Source organism: Serinus canaria, chromosome 3, assembly GCF_022539315.1.
Source record: "Serinus canaria isolate serCan28SL12 chromosome 3, serCan2020, whole genome shotgun sequence".
Classification (NCBI taxonomy): Eukaryota; Metazoa; Chordata; class Aves; order Passeriformes; family Fringillidae; genus Serinus; species Serinus canaria.
In genome coordinates this window covers 10931124-10953628 of record NC_066316.1, presented here as the reverse complement: position 1 = coordinate 10953628, position 22505 = coordinate 10931124, and the positions used below count along the sequence as shown (strand labels likewise).

At 36.2% G+C, this 22505-nt stretch overlaps 1 protein-coding gene across 9 annotated transcripts in view; it reads right to left on the bottom strand.

Annotated features, from left to right (window-relative positions):
• Positions 1 to 22505, bottom strand: part of NRXN1 (neurexin 1) — a 668036-nt gene that overhangs the window by 576733 nt on the left and 68798 nt on the right. For 4 of the 9 annotated variants that reach the window (XM_030236511.2, XM_050972677.1, XM_030236512.2 and 1 more), the window contains exons 2-3: positions 18162 to 18179; positions 13519 to 13548 (exon numbers count right to left, since the gene is read on the bottom strand). The exons of 3 other annotated variants lie outside the window; for them this stretch is intronic. In XM_030236511.2, coding sequence (XP_030092371.1) covers positions 13519 to 13548; positions 18162 to 18179 — 48 coding nt within the window. The remainder of the gene's footprint in view (positions 1 to 13518; positions 13549 to 18161; positions 18180 to 22505) is intronic. 2 more of the 9 variants (XM_050972678.1, XM_030236513.2) reach the window with 1 other exon arrangement.

The window sequence follows — 22505 nt, the reverse complement described above, 5'->3', positions numbered from 1 at the left end:
AGAATGCTAAATATTCACACTATAAGGAAAAACACTGTCCTTCAGGAAAAAAAGGAGACAAGAGATGCATGAAGTTTTAGTAAAGCTCCTGTCAGCTTTACTCATCCTTTTTGTATTTTCTGAGCTTTTCACTTGGCATAAGAAAATTAAAAAACCCCTTTCTTGCAGTCCATATTCACACTACTGCCTTGATCATAGGAGAACTGAACACCTTCAGTGCACGATAATTAAGCACACCTGTAATCCAATTAGTATTTCATTGCTCTCCACACATGCAGTGGCTTTGTTCTTAGAACACAGAAACCCTGTTTATTACTCAGACAAAAAAACCAAAACAGCAAACAACAATAAAATTCAAAAAACAACCACAAAACCAAAACAAAGCAGAAGGGAAAACAGCCCAAATGCAACTTGCACTTTTTTTTTTTTTTTTAAATACAACCTGTCAACAACATTCAAAGTTTTTCCTCTTTCCTTTCTTGTTCTGTGTTACTGCTGATAAATTTCTCTTCCCAAACCATCCCAAATTGGCACTAATGCCTGCTTGGTTTCATTCCTAGTGCCTGTTTATAGACAAAGCCACTACAATAATCTCAAACACTGAATTAATCTAGATTCAAATCTAGATTAATTTGGTTTTAGTAACAAACCCACTACAATAATCTTAAACACTGAATTAATCTAGATTCAAAATCTAGATTAATTTGGTTTTAGTAACTCAACATGGAACACTCAGAGGTCTTCCATGTTGAGTTACTAAAACCAAATTAATCTAGATTTTGAATCAGAGACGTCCTGGAGTACTGGAAAGATGTATTTTTTTTCAAATAACATGCCTGACCACATCAACAGTCATGACCACACTTCACTGATACTCAAACATCTGCTAAAACTGTCAGCAGATGCACCACAGGCAAAATAGGAATTGAGAACCATATTTTGAGGTACAGAAAGTTCATGCTTTAACTGCCAATTAGGTTTTCCTCAGTCCTTCAGCACAATGACAGACACTGTGCAACCATCAAAGCATCAGGGCTTCATCAGTTCTCCTGCTAAACAATCTCTCTTGTAAACAGACACAACACAAGATAAGAAAAATTGATATAAAATATAGTGTAAATGTAAAGGAAAAAGAGATTGTGTGGTGCTTTTCCCCCAAGTACTCATTTATGTGAATCTGAATATTATAATCCAACATAAATTATACAAAATGACCTAATTATAACTGCTGGAGGGTCTGGGGTTGTTCTTGGAATGGATTTTTTACGTTTTGTTTTGCTTTTAGCTGTCAATTCCTCTGTATCAGTCTTCAAACATAAGATAGCATCCTCGTGGTGACATTTTAATATGCCCTGTTCTCAAACCCTCCCCAGAAATTAATTCTCTGAGAATACCAGATGCTGCCAGCTCTGAGGGATGACACTGAGACAGAAGGAAGCTGCTCAGAGAACTTCTGAAGTGCCCTCACTCCTGCAGCAGCACAGGAGGAACCAGGGCCATGGATTTGCCACATTTTGGAATCCTGCTCCTCTCTAACACACCAGTATGGCTTGAACACACTCCAAAGCCATGGAAAACCAGAAATCAGCTTTTCCTTATCTGAATCCCACTTCTCAATCTGAATCAGAATTCCTTCTCCCACTTCCCTATGGCTTTCCCCCACAGAGATATTTCACTGATGGATGTATAATTACCAGCTTCATTGAGGACACAGAGGTAGATTAAAAAACAAGGAGAGATGTTCCAAAAGAGAGGTCTCCTCTTAGCTACACACAGAGATGCTTCCACAATGTATATATCAATAATAAGTGCATAAATGAACAAAGAGAAATCTGTAGGAGAGACATTTTTCCCCACCCAAGTGAATATGAATTTCATTCCTCCCAATGACCCATATCCAGCTGCTTGTGCATATTTTTGACCCATTGTATTACTAAATCATCAAACAATAAAATGTTAATAACCTAGAGGCTGTTCAGTCTACAAGGTGTGTAGCTGAACACCACTAATCAGCCATAGAAGATATACCTCAAGAATTGGCTTTCCTCCTCCTCTCTGATAGTCAACATGTACTACCAAGGAAAGGTTTGGAATTTTTTTAAACTAGAAATATTCTAAATCCATTGAATTAAATAACTCCTTAATTTTTTTTTCATATGTTCTGGGAGAAACAACATAGTCCCATTTGTCTTCCTGAATTTTAGCAAATAACAGGATCTTTTCCCAGCTACAGTAAAACTGAACATTAAGAAAGTGTTTGAAGTCTTCATGAATAAAGATAATTCTGATGTAGAATAATAAGTCCTTCAATAAAGTAGCCTATGATTCCATCCTCTCCTTTTGTGTGAGCATATTGCAAGTAAAAAAGACTACTTAACTTTCAGTGAATATAAATTTGAATGGTGAGGTTCAAAGAGAAACTCAATATTAGAACGCTGACTTCAGTCTTTATATTAAAAGACTCTGGGTCTTATAAGTTTGAATCTTTCTTCTCTCTAATTCAGAGCACTCTTATGGGACTGTGTTACCCTCTGGTTTATAGCATTTCCTAGATTCAATCACAATTTCTATTTCTCATTTAATTTTCCAGCTTTGTATAAGCATTCTCCCTTTATCAAAGGGCAGATATGAACAGCTCCAGCTTTGCTGCACAAAGAATCCACAACAATGTTTTACCCAGGGTTTATCTCCTGTAGCAGTCACTGTATGACAAGGTAAGCTCATTTCTTACAGTATAACTTAAAGACCTCCAAAACCTGTTGCAAATGTGTTATGAGAACCTGTATAAAATAAAAATACTGAATAGCATGACACTCCTGAATATGAGATTAACTGCAGTATTCAATTCAAAGCATTCAAAATAAATAACCACGGCAAAATATTGAAGTTTCACAAGGATTAACCTCCCTTTGATTCACACTTCCATGTATGTTTGAGGCTTTCCCATGAAGGTGTTGCAGTTTTCATGTTACATCCTGGCTTGAGGGAATGCTTTGAATGGTTTTCCCAGTTGGTCCAGAAGGGCTTGACTTGGGGGAGCACAGTGACACATAATTCCATCTACACAAGAAGCATGATAAAAGTGCCACTAATAAAGCAAAAATAGTCTGACTCTTCTAATGTCTGACAATTTTCTTACATGTTACCACAGTAATTTTTCTGTTCTGTGTGATTCATAGGCTTCAAGGCCAGAAAGGTTGTTTTTGATTATCTAGTCTCATTTCCTGCATAATAGAAATTACAGGCTGTCAGCTAGTACATGAGAGACCTCCTCTTTAAGCAGTTTAATGGCTAAGAACCCAGTAAATGTATTTTTAGACTTTCTGAAGCCTGCTCCTCTGACTTGGGTCTCAAGAGTATGCCAACTAGGTAGAGGAGTATAGGCACATTCCTGCCTCCCAAGGTGGATAATTAGCATGACCTAGTTCTGTGTACATTTCTGAGAGTTATATGTACTTATTGAAAGCTATAGGGCTGATACACAGATCTTTTAGGTGTTTTGAAAAGGAAAATATTAATTAAACTTTCATTTTGCTTTTATAACAGCTTGACAAATGCAGAACTCTCAAAAAACCTGTTTCTTTAACAAGCCTATTCATTTCAAGGACAACCAAAATGAATAGTCTTGTTAGCAAGGTGTAAGTCCATCAGCTATTTTAGAACACTGGATAAATACCAAATGTATGTGTTTTCCTGGAAGAGAGAATAAATGACACATAATGACACATGAGTGATTTTTATTACATATTTGTCATTCTATAAAGCATTATAAAGCCTGAGATAGAGCCATTTCTGAGAGGTAAAGTGATGAAGTGCAGCAGGTTCTATTTGCCTGCTATTGTGGCTACATCCTGAATGCAGCTGCACATAGGCATGGTAAATGTGTAAATGTTAATTTAAATGGTTGAGGAATTTGTCCTTTAGAATTGTGAATGAATTGCTGTGTTTTACTCCACGTATTCAGTGCTTCCCAATATTTTCAAAAGGAATACAGGAGTTTATCCTCTTCCTGAACAGCCCCTTCTTTGCTCTGGAGAATTATGTAGCAGTAGACTAACAGTGGGACTCAGGTAGCTTTGTGTAATGCTCAGAAAATAGATTTGCCAGAGATACTTCCCTGTCTTTTCCATAGATTTTTCCACATATTTTCCCATTATTTTCCTATATGAACAGGATATATAAAAGTTCTACACAGATATATATGTTGCATGAGAATCATACAGAATTGCTAATTTCCAAGTCTAGCTTTGTTGGTCCTATCTTGCACTCAGATACTTTTACATTATTCTTTTCTGAAATATAAATTTTCTTCCAGTATTATAACACACTCAACAGTCATGGACAAAATTCTTGTTTGAATAAATCACTGCAGAGAAGTATAGAGACAAAAAAGCCTGCTAAGGACATTTAAAAATATCAGTGCATGACTGACACAGTCACAGCTACATTTTTTTTGTGTTGAAGGTGCATAATGATGTAAGAACTTAAGAACTTAGAGGGATAACCACAAAATTAGTGGTTTTCAGAAGCATTTGGATGAAATGAAAGCACCAGTTCACTACTTGTACCCCAATGATGCAAGGGTGGTCAGGAAAATGAAAATAAAATTAAAATAAAACACTTTGAAATCTCCCATTGCTTTTGTGATGATCTAAACATACAGCAGTGCTAGAGTTCAATATAACCACAGCCAAATGACTCTTCTAAAATTGAAAATTACGTAATAACTAGTCAGTAGTTGCAGTTAATACAAATAATATCAGATATCCATTTAAATAAACATCCATTGATTATGCAAACAGCGTTGTCAAACAGGAATTTGGCTCTAAAACTAATTTATGCTTTGTTTTGCACAGCCCCACTAGTAAAATCACAGCTTGCAAATGTAGTTTTCAATGGTGATTTCATATGGACGACTTTGGTGGTTTTTAAAAAAATATTTCTTATGGACTTGCAGAAATACTTAATGTATTTTGTAAGTACCTTGTAGGACCAAGTGGTGAAGGAGAGCCATTAACTGAGAAAATTGAAAGACCAACTTGTGTTACCAGCAAAAGGCCTGCAACACCCTTTTCCTGAGATCAAAAGCCCTTATCTGGCACCTTTTGATATAACTCAGGTTCTGCCTCACAGAGACACTCAGGTTCAATCAAGTAGGAAATGAAGGAAATTCTTCCTGCCTTCCACTTCTAGAGAGAGATGGTACTGCTGGCTGGGAGTGGGGTCACCTAAGTACCAGTGCAGCTGTCCTCAGGAACCTCTCAGGGTTTTGTCAGCTAAAAGATGCTTCAGAAGCAGAGCATTAATGGTCACAGAAAGATGTTTAGCTTCCTTTCCTTTGGGTGGATGCTCCTGAAAATGGAACAACCATGGCTCACAATATGGAATTCAGGGCAGACCTGTTAGCTAAGGGTAAGTCCAGTGAATATTTTCCAGACTTATACTCACTTAATGCTGAATTTTGCTTTCCAGGCAGACTCCCCTCTGTCTGAAGAATATGCAAAGGCAGATGAAAGGAATTAGACCCAGCTGCTTTTATTTCCTCCCACCCCCAACACAGAGAAGCTACTGAAGTCAAGGCTGTGATGCCAGCAGTGCCAGGTGTTCTGTGGTAGCCTCTTGTTATCCAAGGTTGCTTCTATACAGCTTTATTAGTTGCCAGTGAATCAGTCCAGATGCTTCCTTTCTTTAAAGAATAAATGTCTACTTTGAGCAGGAAAAAAAAAAAAAAAGTACCAGAACTTCTAAGTCATAGCAGCAAATTACAAAAACTGCCTTTAAATGAAATGCAGTGCTGATCAGAAAATTGTTCTAAGTGGGTGCCAACAGAAAAAAAACCTTTGCCCTGAATATAGATTTAATGAGGAAGAAAAGACTCCTTTCACTAGAATAAATTCATTCAATAAAAAGATTCAGTCACTTTTGTTTCCTCCCAAGTCTGAAAAAACAACCATATCTAGAAAACAGGTTGGCATCTATGAAAACCATTAAAAGAATGATGATAATTTCACAGCAAAGTCCACATTCCATGCTCCACAATTTCCTGTGGGAATCCTCCTTTATGCTCCTGAACTTCCCAGTTCTTTGTACAATTTCTCTGTTCTGCTTAATTGCTCTAGGTGGACTGTGAAGTAAATACAGAAAGCTACCTTTGAGCAATTAAAACCATCAGGGTTATAGAAGTCTTTGAAAATCAGGAAAGAGGTATATTAGCAGTACCAGTGTAAATTATGTTTTTAATTAAAAGAGTTTAAAGATGACTTGATAACTCAAATTTCAGTCGTTTCTAAGTACCTTGGCATGTTATTACCACCAAAAAAAATCCTGTAAAGAGTAGGTTAAAAAATTTGTAGGCAGCATTCTTATTTCTAAAGAATGATCGATTCTGAATGTTTAAATGTTTTTCCATTCCTTTGCAGGGAACCCTTCTTAGTAGAAAAATATCATTATAATGTGCATTTAAAGAGCATAGTCCCCATTTTCAGTTATACCAGTACAATTTCAGAGCAGTCTTCTTAGGAGTTCTTCACTTTCATTAGATTTAGTTTCTTTAGAAACTGTGATAAAGTTTAGTCCAGAATTTTGTAGATAAATGTTAGAGATGTTTGAAAATACTCTTCCCTGGGGCTCTAATTTCTTTCCACTTAGCTGGAGAAACTCCACTGAGCATGATTGATTGGATTAATGTTAAAATCAGCTGAGATTTCTGTTCTGAGATGTAATTTCCAACAACTTTTGATTTTCACTGAAATAACAGAAATTAGATTCTGTTGGGCTCATTTTTTTTAGTTGTTCTTGTAGATTTCAAGGACTGAATTTCATCCTTGGAAGATACAGTGCAGTCTTAGGGTGAAACTGAAATCTTTGGAGTCATCCTGTTGATGTATTTGGCTCACAAGAAGGTTCAAGGATATTCTAATATCCAAGGAATTCACCTCTCTCAAATACCTGTTTCATTGGAAAAGTTTGTGATATGTATAAAACTCTCATGGAATTCCACTGTGCAAAAACAGGTACAGACCACTGCAGCCTTAAATTCTCCTTTTCTATGTACATTTTCACAAACACTAAAAGAAAGTTTGCTTTAAGGAAGAAATGCTAAGTTTTCCTATTCCTTTATTGCTTACCTGCTGATTCTTTTTTTTTACCTCTTCAGAGTGACAGCTCAACTGTTTCCCATCCCCAGTAAATCCCCTCATAGTTTTTGGCCTGAAATGCACATCCTTCATCTTGAAAGAACTTTAAAATTATTTTGAAAGGTTTTCTGTCAGCTTACTCATATTCTGGATAAACCTATGCTCAAAGTGGAGCCTTGTGCTGAGGAATCCAAAATCTTGCATTTGTACTATCCCCTACTACAATGTTTGCTGGACCCACAGAAATCTACACATTTGCAATTATAACATTTTTTACATTAAATCCTCCAGAGTTACACATTTATTGTCCTTCCTCTGAATCCATGGGAAATCTATGAAAAACACACACATGTTACATGATCATTTTGAGTGACATCAGAATGATTCAGAACATGGTAAATTCTTTATTTTCATGATGGTAAGGCAGCAGAACTCTTGGTGTGGATTGGACATTACCATGTAGTGATTTCATTTTAAATATAAGTATGTTCCCCTTTCATCAGAAAGTTTTCTTGATATTTGTGACAGGTCCTTACAATCTCTTTTCATACTGCTGAGGAGAAATCAGCCATTTCAGAAAGAATTTCAAGAGTGTGAGTCTCAAGGAAGAATTTGCATTTCTGTTCCTGATGTTGGTTGGTTTCTTCTGAGCCATGTGCTTCAGATAGAAAACTTCTTCAGCAGCCATCTTCTGCTGCATTTTTTTGTCTCCTTGGGGACCATTAATTGATCATATTTCAACATAAATTTGAATCTGCATCTTCAAATGCCAATATTCCAGGGTTGCAGGGTATCACCCACTCAAGTGCAAGAAAATTACTAGCTTCAATGCATCAAAATAAACATTTAGTGCATAGTTCATTATGATAGTCAACCAAAATTTGAACATACTTACCATACATATATAAGGATAGTACAAATATTTATTGGAACATATATTTGTAGGCATGGGGGTATGAGTTACACACAAAAACTTAGTTATAATAGTTTTGGTGAACAGCAGCCTCTATTTAACTATACTGATGAGATTCTTTAGAAAAAAAGAAGTCATTTTAGAAGAGATAGGATGTGTAGCTTCTGCTCTTTGGAGTACTTTGGGGAACTTTACACTTCAAGTCCATTAATTTTTTAAAGAAATTGCAATGTTCATTAAAAATAATGGTAGTTTTAAAGAAAATATTTTTTTAATTATTATGCTCATAATTTTGTAAATTTTCCAAGACTTTCAAAATGTTTGGGACTTGTGGAGGTTAAATTTTTAAACCTTGTTGATTTGCCCCTTTTTATCAATAGCAGCAACTACAAGATTGAGTGGGGAAACTCAAGTTACCCATTCTTCTCCTGTAATGTCACCTAGAAACAATTTCAGTTCCCCTACCCTGGCCACCCCATTGTGTGTCAAACCCCTAAATTACCTCACTTTGGATCTAGCAGGGAGTCTTTCCAACCAGCTGCTATCACCTAGGATACACAACTGTGTGAACCAGTGCAGAGAGTCAGGAATGCCCTCCCTCCATCCATGTTTTGTGCTTGCCAGGCAAAAGCCAGCTGCAGTGGAGAAGGCATGAGACTGAGTCCATCTCAACAGGGCACTGAGCCAAAACTAAAGAGCTAAGCTCGAGTCCAGGGCTGTGCCCAAGCATTTACAGGGTTTCTGGACTGTTGGGGGCTTGGAACAGGGATGGCTGGGCTATGGGTGTCTCTCAGACCCACCCTGAAGCAGCACACACAGCAGCAGAGGAGGAGGGGACCGGTGTATCAATGAGAGTACAAGAAGCCAAGACCATCTTAGTTCTTCCAAACCAGAGAAAAAATGAAAGTCATCCCAGTCAGATGAACTTGTGGTTGCAGGAAGGTGAATGACCAAATTCCAGACAGTTTGATGTTAGGAGAGATTACTGGCACAAGGCACAAGGTGACATTTGTGTTGCATGACACAAGCACTGCATAATTACTTAGCTATAACAGGCCACTTTTATGCTCATGGTTGTTTAAGGATTTCTATCAATTGCTTTTATTTTTCAATGCTCTATTTTTCCAGCTGTCAAATGAATTGTGTGATTGATAATTAAAAAATTAGTGGTGTCACTTTGGTGTTACAGGTATTGTAAGATAGCACGTGCAAGAAAAAACTTGCCCTCCTTTGCCAAGGATGTTGACACGTACATAAATTGCCATTCTGAAGTCTTTCTTCAGCATTTATACACAGCAAAGCAAATTCCAGCACACCAAAAGCCTGCAATCTAATCTAATACAATAAACTGCAGATGTACTTTCAATTTTTGGTAGAAACACTTATTGCTCAGCTAGCTAACATTTAATAGTTTTTTACAAACCTGAGTGACTCATGTATAATTTAAAGCTGCACATAATCTCCAAAATAATAAAACAGGAATATGAACACAACATTTAGGTACAGAATGAGTAATATATATAGTCAAAAGTATGATAAATACATATTATAAACTATAGGTAAAAATATGTATAGGCTTAAGAGAACTGTAGTATTAAAATGAGGTATTATATGTCACTCTTGCAGTTTGTGAATTATAAAGTTCTTTCATTGCTCACCAAAAGAATATGAAAAGGAGAGGATGAGATTTAAGTAAAGAAAGGGAGTGTTTTGCATTAGTTGCCATCTATGTTTAGTCATATTACTATTCAACACAAAATAATCCTGCATGACTTTGACAAGGCCTATAGGTGGAAATGAATTTTTTAGACCACCTCCAAAAGTTGGAGAGAGCAGACAAAATTTGTTTGGGCACAAATTTGTTTGGGGCAAACAAATCTGCCTGTTATGAACAGCAGATTTAAGGATTGCTTTGAATTCAAGCAATTGCTCTGAGAGGCATTTTCAAGGGGTCTAGTAAAAACATCAACACCACTTACAAACCTTACCTTGCCTATGACTTGTCACCACCAGAGCTGTGACAACCCAGCTGCTCAAGTTCTATAAAGGTCAGTTATTTCCCGGGGATGAAAAAAGGGATTCCTAAATATTTCTGAATATATGGTGCTTGTCAGAAAATAAACAAGTGCCAATATAAATAAAAGACAGCAGACCTTTCTAGAATTAGGCATAGCACCTACAAAAACAAATTTGTGGGGAGATTATCCAGGGTATCCCAATTTAGATTTACAACTAAATGTCAAGCAATAGGGGCATTGTGAGATAGTACTGAACTTAGTATTGCCCAGCTGGAGAGGCTGCCTCATTTCTCCTTCCTCTGTCAACACCAGGTCCTTACCTTGTAAAAACCCTGTCCTAATTCTGAAGATACACTGATTTTATTTTTTTTTTCTTTCTTCTTTTTCCAGTATCCCAAAGAATACCTTCACAATTTAAGGAGATGGTGATACTCCAGCCATTTATAGACTTCAGGACAAATTACATTGCAAAGCTTCCTAAAAGTGTTTTATTCCTTATATTTCCAAAATATTATTAATATATTATATAATCTCCCAGAATTCTACAATTACTGCCCTTGTATACCTGTCAAAGAATGGAACTTATAAGAAAGAAGTTTCCCTTTTTTTCCCCTTCATTCCTTTCCATCACCCTCCTAACTTTTTATATTGTCAGGTGTTACAAATGTGTGCTATCACATCTGTTTCAAGGCCACAGGTCTCAGTAGCTGATATTAGTAAAGTTTCAGGATAGGCAACAAAATGAGGCTGTTTTTTCCTGGTTCAGGATATGGTTCAACATTGAGGGATATTTTCTGTTACAAGCAACTGGAGTTGGTACACATAGGAACCCTCTCCCTCAGTTTGAACAAATAAACACCATTATATGTGCAGAAGTGTTGTGATTCTCAAAACACAGTAATGATTATTTCTATATTAACTGGATAAATCTAATAAAAAAAACCCAAAATATGAAAGGTAAAATGTAGTCAAATGATTAGATGATTGGTGACTGGTGTTTAAATTATGTTACATGGCACATTACTGAACATTAAACGTAGCTAATAAATACAGGTAAATTTTTAAAAATATAGTTGTTAAACCTTTAAAAATAAAAAAATAAAGGTCCAAGTGCTGCAAAACACTAGAAAAAAAATATGTTTGCTAAAAATCTGCTCTCCATGTCAGCTACTATTCATAATAAATGTTCATAACATTTATATTATACTCCTTTCATACAAAAAAACCCTTTGGTGTCATACATACTATATAATTTATTCTGTGTACAGAACAATCTAGAAAAGTAATTGTGCATTATTAATAAAAATTATCTATAATGTCAAGGTTCAGTTAATAAAAAATGCAATTTTAAGGTAGCTGCAGCCAGGATATCTACTGATTAGGAATAAGATAGTAACAATAGGTAATAAGGAAATCACACATAATATGTACTGTTAAGAAACACAAGGATCAGTCATATAGCAAACAAAACAAAATGATCTGATAAAACAAAGAAATTAGCAGGTTGTTCTTCATACTTGCTTAAAACTTTTCTTAAGTAAGAAGAGTTAGAGCTCCAGAACACACACAAATGGTCTCTCACCTATACAGGTACTGAGTCTTTCCAGGGGGTCTGATATGAAGAGGAAAGGGACACTAGAGATTTGTATTTACAGTCTTTGCATGACATGAGCTTCCTAGGTGTGGAAACACCAAATCAGCCAAGACAACAGCAAACCTGGAAGTTTGTTTCTAATTTAACTAGTTAGGAAAGTATGACCATGCAGAGTGGATTTCTGATTTATACAAATAGGCACCCCTGACAAATGGTTAAAATGAATAGAACTGTATTATTCATCACATGTAACAGAGATTAAATGGCTTTTAATCACCACCTTCTTATCATAAAAATATATTTACACAATGCCTGTGAGCAAGTGTCCTTGTAGCAAAACCTGATGTTTATTTATACAGGAAAAAATTCTTGCCCCTACTGCTCTGCTTCCTCTGGGAGAAAGGAAGTAAACACAGCTGGCATTCTTTACATAAAGAAACAAAAAGAATTAAAAAAAAAAATCTGAAAGAAACTCCACACTTCTCTTTGGCTTTTTTTCTTCCTCATTCCTTTGTTCAATTCTTAGCTATGCTCCAAGTGATTAATATGAAAGGAAACTCTCAGGGCAAAGACTTGCTAAGGTTAGTGCTATTCCCATGTAAAAAGTACTTCAAGCTGGGGACTGACCCTGCACAGTTTATCTCCAGAGAGTCTCTGCTGAACAACATCACACTTTTTTTTTCCTGTGCCTGGTGGTTTAGACTGCAGCTCTTTGAGAACAGAAAAAGGCATACCTCAAAATGTTACTTCATCATGAACACTTCCTAGAGCTGTAGCCTCTTTTATCACTGCCAAAGCTTCACATTCCTCACAAAACCAGGAAATAAACTTAGAAAATAGTCAGCCTGTACTTTAGGATAATTATCCTTACCTTGATATCCATGTAATATTTACTGTAAGAATATACCTACCTCATGTTATCAGTGCAAAAAATTTACATTTACTTGCATTATTTATACATACATTCAAGTATACTGATGGCATTAAAAATAAAGAAAATCATGTAATACCTTTACTTTTACCTATGGATTTGGTGAAATGGTTCCATGAAGAAAGCATTTCCAGACAAAAAGAGAATAAAGAAGAGGAGAGAAACAACAGTAAGAGTCATGAGTACATGTAAATGCAATAGTATCTGAACATGAAGAGACAAAGTATAAGGTAAGTGTCTGAAGACAAATGGAGATGCAATCAGTGTCATATTAGGGATTTAGTTTATTTCTTCCCAATCATGTACATGCAGAGAAACACAGAAATAACCCATGCTTAGATAAGAAAGACTGTCACAAAGGTAACATGGACAATGGTTAAGAGGAAAAAAATCACTGGTTTTGTTAGGTAGCAAAATTGTACTCTCAGCATTCCAGAAGCCAGGAGCAGGTGCTTTCTGCACATTTCCAATCAGCCATGCATTAATGCAAACGGACTCTCCAATGGGTACAATGTCACAAGAGGAGCATCTTCTTTCAGGAGCTATCTGAAGAGTGGTCTGGTACTTTGCTTATCTTTTATAGGATCACCCACAATTGTTATTTTCTGATAAATACACGGAATTTTATTAATCACTTTCTTGTTTCTCTCACCTCCTTTTAGTTATTGTTTTGCAAGAGGGGGAGTTGAGGAGGCAGGAAGGACAAAAGCTTACGGAGCAAACAAAAAAAAACAAAACAAAACAAAAAAAAACCCAACAAAACCAAAAAAACGAAACAAGAAAAAGATGTGACTAAAACCACATGTTTCTTTGCAGCCAAAGACAGCTCTCAAGCATTTGCCCATCAGTTGCAGTGATGGATTCAAAGCAGCTACAGAACAAGAAGAAACAATGAAAGCAGAGTGGAAAAGGAACAGAGCCCATACCTTGGTCGCCCATCATCAGGTGCGCCAGACCTTGAAGGGAAACAAGAGCACAGTCAGCAATGAACAAGGGAGCACGGGAAGGTGGTGTTGTCACACTGACAAAAATGTTTTGTGACAGGCATCTGTTTCCTAGAAGATGTCTGTATCACAGAGGGAAATCAAAGAGCATTTTTCAACCACTGGTTGGAATGCTTTGGGCTACAAGTAACAGAACTGCAATTCAGACACTGGGTGCTGTTTTATTGTGTGGGTTTTTTGTTTTTTTTTTTTCTGTGCAGTATTTGCATTGACAGAAAATAATAAAATGCTTTCAAATCCAACCAATTCCTTTAACAATCCGTCTGTTTTTATCATATTTTGATTATATTGCTTTGAACACTTTGCTGAGAGGACTTCCTGTCCCCTACAGGTGAAATGATGTTTAAACCCTGGAGAAGTTTAAACCTGAAAAATGGGCTGGGTCTGATCTTTTTCCCCTCATAAAAATGAGCATTTCAGGTAATTAAATAAAATTTATTCATCACATTGAAATGATAATGCAAAGAATGTCTCCTTATTTGTGTGAAATGTGACAGTAGAATGAATTTGTTCCAGAGAAGGTAAATTATTACATATGCAATAAAAAATACATAGTAATAAAGAAAATTTAAGTGGCAGCTTCTGCAACTACTTCTTCAATCTGTGAGAAATAGATTTTGCTTTACACTTTTATTGTGAGATGAAATCCCATCACACCAGAATAGATCTAGTGACATTTCAAAGCAGATGTCCATAATGATAATCACTCATCCAGAGCCAAATTTTGTTACTCTTCAAGGAAAAATATTTCTCTTTTTTTAATTCATGATAATAAAATTATACTTATATCTCACTGACTATAATGTGATGTTGGGAGAATATTTTTCTTTGATATATGAATTTTTTTTTCATTTTTTATGTCTGATTTAAAAAAACAGACTTATTCTTGTTGAATTTAGCTGTTTTAGGATCCCTTTCAGGAGTTATTGGTTGTTCATGTGTAAAATGTGCTCCTCTTCTCAAAAAGCCATACATTACTTTCTTAATTGCAATTAATTGAAATTAATTCACACAAAGAAGGTGAGCAATAAAATATCATTCTCTTTATTGGAGAGCAGACTTCCTAGAGAGAGTTTCTGTGATTTCTAATTCACAAAGAAAATTTGGTGCACAAATGACTCACGCTACTTGGGGGTAGTTCAAAGAAGATATTCCCGACTGCAATCAGTCTAAATGATCCTTCTCTTATCAGTTCCAAATCTCAAGTGATGTTCCAAGTAGTCTAACAATGGTTTTGTTGAATTATTGCTTTTTAATGTCACTCGTTTTAGATGTGTAGTTAAACCGAAGGGCCTGATGTGCCTGATCTCTTGTGCAATAAATTCTGTTTCCAAATACAGAGCTCTGCAGCTGGTGGGATTACCTGGGGCTCACAGCAATGTAAATGAAAGCTGACTGTGATCCTGAAGGGATGCCTGCATCAGCATTGCTTGGGAAGCATCACACAGCAGAACTGGCAGCTTGCAGCTTGTGAAAGAGAACAGAAATGTTTTCATGGGTGTTCCCTCTCTGTAAGTATTGCAGCAAGAGAGGCTTGCTGAATACACAGAGTATAAAGACCAGGTGATATTATTTAATTCATTAATTTAGTGCTGGGTGTCCTTCCTTGGATCCCCTGCCATGTGGCTTTTGGAAGTATCAGTCTCTTCTTGTGATTGATTAATTTGTGTTTGGGTTTTAGCTTTTGGTGTTGGCAACTATAGCAAGATATCTCAGACTTTTGACTTGACCCTAAAGAATTTGATAAAGAAAAACTGAAACCAGTTGAACATTGCAACATCTTTTTCTTTAATGAAACAGTGACTTTTCAGCCACTCCTTCATGTGAGATCTTTCAAACAAATCACTGTCCTGTCTCCCAGGGGAATGTAAAAAAGGCCATCTCTTAGTATCTCACATTTACATAGGCACTTCATAGCTATATGAACCTAAACAAAAGTCTAGCTTCAGATTATCACTGCTTGATAGCTACTATTTTTTGTTTAAATGATGTGTGAAATTGGTCAGTTGCAAATAGATGTTTCTTACATAATTTGAAGAAAAAATGTAAATAGCAGAAGTACCTCTTGAAGACATCATAAAAACTGCTTGAATTTTAAGAGTCACTTACAGTGCTGTTCAATGAAAAAAAACGCAGCCACGTGAATTTAAAAGACATTTACTGCTCAAACCAAACATCTACCAATTGAAAAATTCAGTACTACTCCTCAAGACACTGTGTTTTGTTTCACTCTTTGTGTTACTTTACTTGCAAGCAGTAAGGTCCCTTTTACTCCCTTGCTAAAAGCACATGATGATACTTACCTTATTTTATATTTTTGCAATCTATGGGTGGAGGCTATGGAAGAGTGAAGCATTGCTACTACTGTACCTGTTCATTCCACAGAGGGGTTTAAAATGATACAGCTATATCTGCCATGAGAGGAATCACTGCTGGATTTGCAAAATGAAAATCTGCTTTTAAGAGACCTGGGAAGTTTTATCCTTAAGTAGTCATGTACAGGCCTCCAACACATTATGGGAAAATACTCATTTGTGCACCATTACTTCAATTTCGTTGTGAATTAGGAATTCAAGATTTAGAAGGAATCCCTCATGTGTGATCCACTCCAACTCTCTCCTGAACTTGGCTCTCAGAGGAGAGAGTTAAGGAGCACAGGGTGGGATAGTGGAAGAGGATATGGAGGTAGGATGTCATAGTTTGATGTGTGAGTTCCATGCAGAGCAGTGGCCAAAACAAAATTTAAATGTGATAAACCTGCAGTGAAGGCATTAAAGTGTAGTACAGCTTCAGTAAAATGAAAAAACAGCAGCCTTTTTCCACAGAAGTACATACAAAATTGAATATTACATATTTCTGTTTGCTTTTGTAGCCTAATTTACAGAGATGCTCAGATATCACAGAGATCAAAGATGAAAAATTTTAGTTCAGATTTGAAGTTGTGCTTTGGATACACAATTCTATGCTTTCATTTTTACATACTCCTGCTTTGTAACTTTAATGTATGCATAAGACCTGTGTTGGAATAAATTTAAGGTTTCAGTTTTAAGAATTAGGTTCAGGTAAAGTCTGGATTAACAGTTACCCAGGTTTCATCTTGTACTGCTGTGCATAAATGAATATGTGAAATGCAATTGAACCTCCTTATCTAGTTATACTGAACCTAATTCAAATTTTGAGACTCATGTTGACACCAGTAAGAGTTTTATGCACAGATCAAATACAAGATTGGGTAGTTATTTCTAGGCTTTTATGTTTTTCAGCTAGAATTTCTATTCCAGTGTTGCTGAATACATTTTTATCTCACACTGAAAATGAAATTTTATTGACGTGTACGAGCATGACAGTGCCCACAAGTAAAGCACCAGAATAATTTGGATTTTCCTTCTCCTTGGGAAAACATATATATTAATAAAATTGCAGAGCATCATCTCTGTGCTAAATCTGAGCACCTGCCTTCACCTTTGAATACAGCAGCACAGAGAAGTGAAGCATCAGCACTTCAAGGCTTGAGAAAATCACCCCTGAACAGGCAGTGGCCCATGGTGAGTTGAAACCTGAATGAACTCAGGCCCCAGAGTGGTTCATGTGAGCACCCTGAGTCAGAGTCATGCCAGGACAGTCACTCTGCATATGAGTTAGTTTACAAAGTCCTTGCTCTTAAAATAGCTTTTAAACTATTGGAATGGGATAAAATGAAAGAAATTTTTTCAGTTTAGATAGAGAAACTAATTTTTTCAAATAATCCCTTATCCAGTATGCAAAGATTCACCCCAGAAAGATTTTTAAAGACATTTGTACATAAAAAAGCAGCTGTACTTTAGCTTATAAGGAAAAAGACTTTAAAACTATCATATATTTGCATATTTCACCAGCTAATAGACTTACTTACCAATATTCAGGATAGATGGCATTGTGCCTTAGTTTCCACTGCCCTATGCCATACTTTCTTTAAAGGGACTTAATTACATACCAACTTAATTATTAAAATCACATGCTGCTTCTTTCACAGTGTTTAAAAGGCAAGTGCATTGTGCTGAAAAGTTAGACAGAAAACTTCTTCTCCTAAAGCTTTGTGCTGTAAGGGATATTAGAGTAAGCAAGGTTTGTGGTATTAAAGAGAAAAGCGCTTTCCATTTTCCTAAGCAATTAAGAGACAGGAATTTAACGTGCATCACTATTTTATTGGGAGGATTTAGGCTCCACATCGATGGGAAAAATAGTTTTTTGAAGTGTTTTTCATACAGAACATGAGAAGAAATCAGTCCTGCAAATCTCCAGAGAGGTTTTGGATATGGTATCAGTCACACAAGTACAAATCCTGTTGTTTCAGTGGGGATATTCTGGAATTACAGCAATGAGGCCAAGGAGCTTTGCTTGTGTTCTGTATGAAAAAATAAATCACATCTATTTGATAAACTCATATGCCTTTATGCAGGGAAAAATACAACTTACCGTGCTGAATGATATGTGTACTTTTATAACATTAAACAAAAGGAAAAACAAACCCCACTGAACAGAGGGGGGAAACAAGAGCTTAGGAAAATAAGGTAGAAAGCACCCACCTTCCACATAGTTGTCTTCTGTAAGCACATAACAGGGAAGGAGAGAAAAGGAAAACATTCATTAAGCAGCATGCAGACTGGAACTTGCCATTGCATGTCTTACTCATGCAAGGCATCAAACACAACATGCAAGTGCTCCGTTGCTACAATCCAGAGGGAGAAACAAAAGCACCAGGGAAGCAGTGTTTCCTCTACTTAACAAAATGTATGTGATATGAAACAAAATACTCTTGCCAAAGTGCAAATATTGTACAGGATTTAGTGCACCTCTTTGTGCATGCAACTATTATTATTGTTAGTTATTAATCAGAGGGTCTTCTTGTAAGACTTTTGTAACTGTGTATTTTAAAACCACCAGTCATTTGTGATAGGGATTCTAAAATCATTTGGTACTTCTTTCCCATTCTGAATTTTCCTGGATGATGAAGGAGATGATTTTAAACTTCAGATAACTGAAATTCTTGAATGTGCTGTGAAGATGTTACCACAGGCAGCATGGCTGATCCTGCAGTCATTAGAGAGGCACTCTGGTCATTGGGTCAAATCTCCAAATCCAGCAAGGAAAAATGGAAACTTAAACTGGGTGGAATGAGTCAGAAGTGTTGGATCATGTCCTACAGAATTGGTCAGCATCAGAAACTTGCACATTGTAAAAAATCAATCAGTTCTCTGCCCAGTACACCCAGAAAGGCCACAGCAGTGCCAAGGAAGGGTTCTGCCCCCCAATTAAATCAAAGAGCATTTTGCCTAAGGAAAGGCTGCTATCAACAAGCAACAACATTTACCATTGTTTATACCCAACCCAACATCAATGTGGGGCAAGGAAAGAAGGCTCTCCCAAAGCTTACAAAGTAAAAATGGACTAAGAATGAGTATCACTAAAGAAAGTGGACAGAATTGAAAGCTGAGGAACAGGCTCAGTGTCCTGAAACTCATTTTGGTGCCTATAGTCCTCAGCTACTCCACTGGAAGGTGATTTTCAGGGAGTATTTCTCTGATCATGACTGAGGAAGGGATAGGAGAGAGAAAATGGGAAAGGTAAAATAATAAAGGAAAACCATTGCAGAAGTCAAGTAGATGGATGCTGTGGAGCCAACAGAGATGGGGAAGTGTGACAGCCCAGCAGTGTGACTGCCTGGGAGAGCTCCTGCTGCAGTTTATGCCATCTCCACCAGCTCTTCCTGGGGAGGGAGCAGGCAGAAGCCAGTGCAAATTGAAGGCCAGTTCTGCCATTATTGGTCATTTCTCATGGACTCATCCCATAGGAATAATGCCTTTTCTATGTGACCATGAAACTAAACTAATTTTGATATATCCTAACCCAATAAATAAGAAAACAAGTTACACACTACTTGTTTTCTTAATGATATTTTTTAAGCACAGTGATTTCCTCCCAGAATGGGTCACTTATCATAGTGAAAAGCCTTTATAATTTAATGCAGAAAGCAATGAAAAAGGTCATCAAAACTTAACAGTATTCCAACAAATAATTTTAAAAATTTACCACTTCAAAAATAATAACAGCTATAAATGATGAATAATAAGGGTTTAAGGGTTTAATTATACAGTTAGACATTGTAATTCGTCTTTTCCATTCACACACTCTAAAACAAGAAATAGAATAAAATTCACCAAGATGATGAACACCCAGTTTCACAAGACAAAGATATTATGTTCTATATACAATGTAAATAATGATACTTGGATGTGATATTTGTGCTAAAAATGTGATATTTGGAGCAGCTCTTAGCAAAACTTTTCTGGAAGAGCCTTCTACCTTTAACTGCACACAGTAATTTCCTTTCCCCAAGTAAGAAAAACCCACCCAAACTCAATGAAAAATAAATGAGTTATTGCAATTGTTGTTTAACTTCAGGCTCTTTCATCTAATTCCAGTTATCACAATGTTGGTATATTGCAATACCAGCATTGCCATGGCATTATTTTTGGTGGCCATGTTTAGCTTAACATTATTTTTTAAAACCAGCATAAGAACTTGCTGACAGCTGAGTTCAGTCCCTCACGATGTCAGACTCAAAGAAAAGGACTCTGAAAATGACATCATAGGCAGGATCAGATGGTTAAACTCATCTGGTTACAGGGTTTAGCATATTTGGTTTTATATCCTCTTAGCAATAATTGGTATGCCTTTTTTGTGACTTTCACCAGAAAGATTTATACTGGCTGAGCAGCTTCCCCTAAATGTCTGACTGATTAAACTTTTAGTGATAGCAAGTTAAGCTGTCAAAACATTTTGAATTAAATGAAATGGAAAAAAGTCGAGTTCCCACTCTGAATTAAACAGTGTATATAGGCAAACCCCTATGCACTAGTAAACTGCAATGAAAATTCATTCCTCCACAGGTTTTTGTCATGGTAAGTTAAACCATCTTAAACAGTTTGGCAATCTAAGAAAAAAAATTAGTTCATCTTCTTTATGGTACTTTATGAGGCTTTTACATAAGATTAGCATTGAGCACTTTAATTAAGGTAGTTTATTTGTGATGGCTGATGTATTTCCATATCACTAACACTTCACTTGGCTTTCCTGATTCCCATTTTCTAGGCATGGCTTCTTCTTCTAAGCAGAATCTAAGAATCCAGAAGGCCCAAATTTTAGCCTTGCTTTTCATTCATTTTCCTTACTCCAGCCACTTTTAAAAAACAAAATAAAACAAAACCAAAAAGAAAAAAAAAGGGAAAAAAAAAAGATCATTGAAAGCCATGTATAATATCAAGTCACAGTTCAAAGGGAACAAAAATTTCCTCATTTAAATCAGGAGTAACTGCATTTATGTCATTAGATTTTCATTGGTGTAAAATTTCTGTACCTGGAGGAGAGTAGAGCCATACTACACATTTCTGTACCTGCTGGTGATTCAGGCCCACACAGAATTTACCAACATTTCTACACATCCACTCTGAGACCTTATTGTCTACTGAGGAGTTCTGTTGACAGCAGTGGAACCCAAGGTTTTTAGGACTCAAAATGCCAACCCCAAATGCTGCAGGCAGTGGCACAGAGCAGCTCTTTCCTTTCCTGCACCAGCTGATCATACCAAGGACTTTTCACCCTGAAAACAGGTGACTTTCTCTCCAGCATTCTGGCTTGAAAGAGATGTGGGAATTTTTCTATTTTTCATATTGCAGCAAGCTCCTCACTTGAAGAACTAGAGAGTTCTTATCCACTGCAAATGCTTATTTCCAAGACTTTCCCCCATGACCACTACCAAAAAAAAAAATTAATTGCCCTTCTACTCTCTGTGTTAAACCTAATTCCTCCAGCCAAAGTCTGCTCTGGGTGCTATGTGTGTAATCTGTAGACTGTGCATATTGAGCCAAATACTGAGTTGATTTAAATCTGGTGTGACACAGTTGAAATCAGAGGAACAGCACAACTTACACAGGCTGTGAATCTGGCTTATTATCTCCAGATGAATTGTCTCAGGATGTCCCTACTGAACTGAGAGCAGATTCTGCTCCATATTTATTTTTGCAGCAAAAGTGCAACCAATTCTAATTATTTTAGCATATGACTGTGATTTAGTGATATGAAAATGGGAATCATACTTTTACAGTACATTTTTACTAATTAAAAATTTGTTTTAATGTTCAGTGATTCTTCAAGGAAACCTCAATTAAAAAATAAAAACCCAAAAAAACACCTGACTCTTTCTGTTTAGTGGTTATTTCTGCTATTACATTTTTTTCATCTGCTAGAGAATTTACACCTTAGCCACACAGTTATGTAAGAACTGTATTTTCATGACAAACAGGAGAAACAGTAATTAGCATTTTGAAATTACAAAAACAGAAACAACACTATAAGAAATGGCATATTAGCAGAGGGATTTTTATAGTGCATGTTTTCATGGCAATTCACTTCACAATCTCATTCCAGCAAGAAAGAATATAACATACTATAGACATATTTATGAAATTTCAAAAGGGACTCAGAAGCATGGCAAGTGGTGAAATAGCATGAAATAAAGCTATATTATGAAGCAGCAGCAAAATTTATGGCTAGACGTTTAAGATACAATATTTTTTTTTTTTTGTCAAAGAATAATGCATAATTATACTTCTCTCTAAATTATCTAACAAAAAACCCTGTACTTAGAAATATCATTTCAGGGGGCAGCTTTATCTGTGGAGCTGCTCCCAGCATTTCTTGGGTGGTGTAATTTAGCCTGTCCCATCCATTTCTCAAATTTATTTGAGAAATTTATTTTATTAACATGGGGTTCAAAACAAAATATTTGGAAAGGACAGAAAAATATGAAGTGTGTTATGAAGTATGTTGTAAAGCATGAACAGTCATATAGTCAATAATGAAGAACTAAA